Source organism: Haliotis cracherodii, unplaced genomic scaffold (assembly GCF_022045235.1).
Source record: "Haliotis cracherodii isolate W230 unplaced genomic scaffold, xgHalCrac1.p SCAF_11, whole genome shotgun sequence".
Lineage (NCBI taxonomy): Eukaryota > Metazoa > Mollusca > Gastropoda > Lepetellida > Haliotidae > Haliotis > Haliotis cracherodii.
This window is the reverse complement of record NW_027266266.1, coordinates 29,808,558-29,811,795: the sequence shown is the minus strand read 5'-3', so window position 1 is coordinate 29,811,795 and position 3,238 is coordinate 29,808,558. Positions and strand designations below refer to the sequence as shown.

At 39.3% G+C, this 3,238-nt stretch overlaps 1 protein-coding gene across 1 annotated transcript; it reads left to right on the top strand.

Moving 5' to 3' along the window:
• Nucleotides 1-382: 382 nt before the first annotated feature.
• LOC139455677 (uncharacterized) lies at nucleotides 383-1,363 on the top strand. The gene has a single exon (XM_071237232.1). It carries the CDS (start codon nucleotides 383-385, stop codon nucleotides 1,361-1,363), a length of 981 nt encoding a protein of 326 aa, XP_071093333.1.
• The last annotated feature ends 1,875 nt before the right edge of the window (nucleotides 1,364-3,238 follow it).

Here is a 3,238-nt window from a genome sequence, read left to right as displayed (position 1 = left end):
GGTTGTGACTGACCACTTTACTCGTTATGCACAAGCATACCCAACCAGGAACATGACTGCTAAGACAACAGCTGAGACTCTCTTTTCGAACCTCATAGTTCATTACGGTCTACCAAAGAGAATTCACTCGGATCAGGGAGCTAACTTCACCAGCAAGATAATGCAAGAGTTATGCCAGTTACTGAACATCGACAAGTCGCGCACAATACCTTACCATCCAATGGGCAACGGGATGTGTGAGCGATTTAATCATACCCTATGCGACATACTTGGCACTCTTAATCAGGACAGGAAGAAGAATTGGAAGGCTCATGTTGGACCACTCGTCCATGCCTACAACTGTACCCGCCACGAATCAACATCAACAGCTCCATTCTATTTGATGTTCGGGAGACACCCTAGACTACCTGAGGATTTAGCTTTTGGCTTGGACATAGAGACACAAGGTACCAAGTCCACCACCGAGTACACCAAGTCATTGAAAGATCGCCTCAGACAAGCCTATGAGCTAGCTACTACAGCAGCAATGAAATCACAATCCAAGCACAAGATTGGCTATGATCACAAAGCCAGAGCAGCCATGTTAGAGACAGGAGACCGGGCCTTAGTGAAGATCGTTGCCTTTGAAGGTAGGCATAAGTTAGCTGACAAGTGGGAGGAAGATGTTTATGTCGTGCTACGCCGACCCAACCCATCCATACCAGTCTTTGAAGTTGGTAAGGAAAATGGTGAGGGTCGGAAGAGAATTTTGCATCGTAACCTCCTGCTGCCAGTTGGTTCTATGCCTAGCCTTGGTGTGCCAATACCCAAACCAAGACGACAGAGGACACTGCCAGTATCACCAGTTGCTAGGACAACAGAAAGCAACGATGATGTTTCATTGGATGAGGATACTGTTGTTGAGTATGCCCACCCTCCACAAGCTTTAGTGTCCACTGATATACCAGTGGATGGGCCAACTGAAGAGGAACCATCAGAGATTGTATCTGAAGGAGATGGAACTCCTATTGCAGAGGGGGAGGAAGAGCCAACTGAGGATGCTGTTCAGCATGTTGAGCAGATTCGTGAAGAAGATGGCGCTACTGGGGCAGATCATGATGATGACAATGATAATGAAGAAAGAGAGCAACAGCCAACTCAAGAGATAACCACTCCTGTTCCACGTCCACGGCAGTCTACTCGGACCCGGACACAGCCGAAATGGATGAAGAGTGGAGAGTTTGCTCTCTCTGCAGTTGCAGATCGGGACTGGCGTACGCGAGCCAACTATCTCAGCTCACTTCAAGCTGACGGATTGTTCCGAGAACAGCAGCACCGAATTTCTGATGCCATCTTGGATCTTGTCACTGGCAAGGTAAAGTGACGTGGACGTCATTTTTCGATGGAGGGAAGTATGTGGCCGATGTAGTTTTTGTATATATTTGTTTTAATTTCATTTTAGGTCTTTACGTATATTTATCATATATCACTAGTTGTCCGTTTCAGTCAGCTATAACAAAGTGTATCTGACTTGTCTTACCTACTAACTGCCCCATGGCCAGAAGCTTCATTTGCTGATTGGCCAAGTCTAACACCTATTGTTAAACTGCATGCTTTGATTACACTGCATAATCTCTCAGCACATAAACTGACAGAACTGCTCAGACCAGCAAAGGATAAAGAGACAATATTAAATCAGGTGAGTTAATGGTTATAATCTCTATCTTGTGTTGTGTTTAAATAATACAGTATGTTCAAAGTGTTATATGAAGTAAACTAAATGCATGTAATCTAACTGAAATGTTGATTATGTCTAAATATTTAAATCTGCATAAGATAAGCTAAAGACCCATATTTTATCACTAAAATGTATTCTATCACTTCAATGAAATATGTGTGAAAGTGTTTTACTTCAAGAGTGTTTTAATAAGCTTTGTAATGTAGAGATTCAGATGTGATACAATGCAAATCATTGTAAATAAAATGTGTGTATCAATTTGTTCAATATATTAAATGTTAAATAGTGTTTTAGTCTATGTATTGTTTATTCAGATAATCTATGGTGTTGCCATACGTGTGGCAGTTGGGACCCAAACCCTTGTATCACCCACATGGTATGCATTGTGTTATTTATATTTGTCTAAGACTTAAAATGTAATCTAATTGTGATGACCACATTTAATGTAAGATCATATCATTAATTTCTGTCTTAAAGTATTGTATATGTTGATGCAGAATGTGTAAGCGTTATGCATTTATATTATGTATATATTATAGTCAAATAAACGTCAAGGAGTTATCTCCCTTGAATGTCAGTATTGTGGATCATGTATATTACTGTATATGTTCTAGTATAATCGTTTAAGGCTCAGTCTTTCTTGTGTTTAATGGATGACTGAGATATGTAAATACTTACTTGTAATAAGCCTATGCTACGTATCTAGCATTAATGATAATGTTTTACTTAGTATTTATTGTGTAATTATGTGTTTCAGGGTGTATGATATATAGATCCTTGATCACACTCAACGCATTGCAATAAAGACCTCAACCCCGTAGCATGTGTTTGTTCGCTCTAAAAAGACATTCACTAAACTGCTACAAAATGGAGCTCCCAGTGAGGATCTTGCAGAAGGATGCTTGTGTGAGCCACTACGTGGGATGTGCACCCATTCATTCTTGGAGGGTCCGGGTCTGTCAGTTCGTCCCCTCATCATGTGCTCTACGGTATTTGAGAGTTACTTGTGTAATGGCTTGATGTTCAGTCAAGACCATGTGTCGTACGCTGTATCGCATACTGTGACAGTTTGTCTACATAAACTGAATTCTAAAGACATTTGAAATTTGATAAATTCTGATTAATTATATATTACTAATATCTATATGATGTAATTTTTCATCTTTGACCTGTTTGCTATTTGTCATAGATATTTTGCTGTATTAACACAGCATTTAAAGCTAATGATAAGCTGTGTTACTGATTTGATATCAGTCATGTAGGACATGTACATTGTTCTCTCTGTTATACTTTCAATATATTAGGTCTTGAGTGTAAATATTTTCTTGCTTGCGTCATACATGTGCATGTAGTTGTAATATATTTTGCTCCAGCCACGTTGGTACCAACTCTTTCAACACTTGTGTAATTTAGCTTTAGTAGCTGTGTATTGTTATTGCATATTTTAATATTTTCTGGCCAGATATATTAGCTATCATGTAGTCTTTGACAATTATTTATTTTATCTTATTCCTTGGTGAT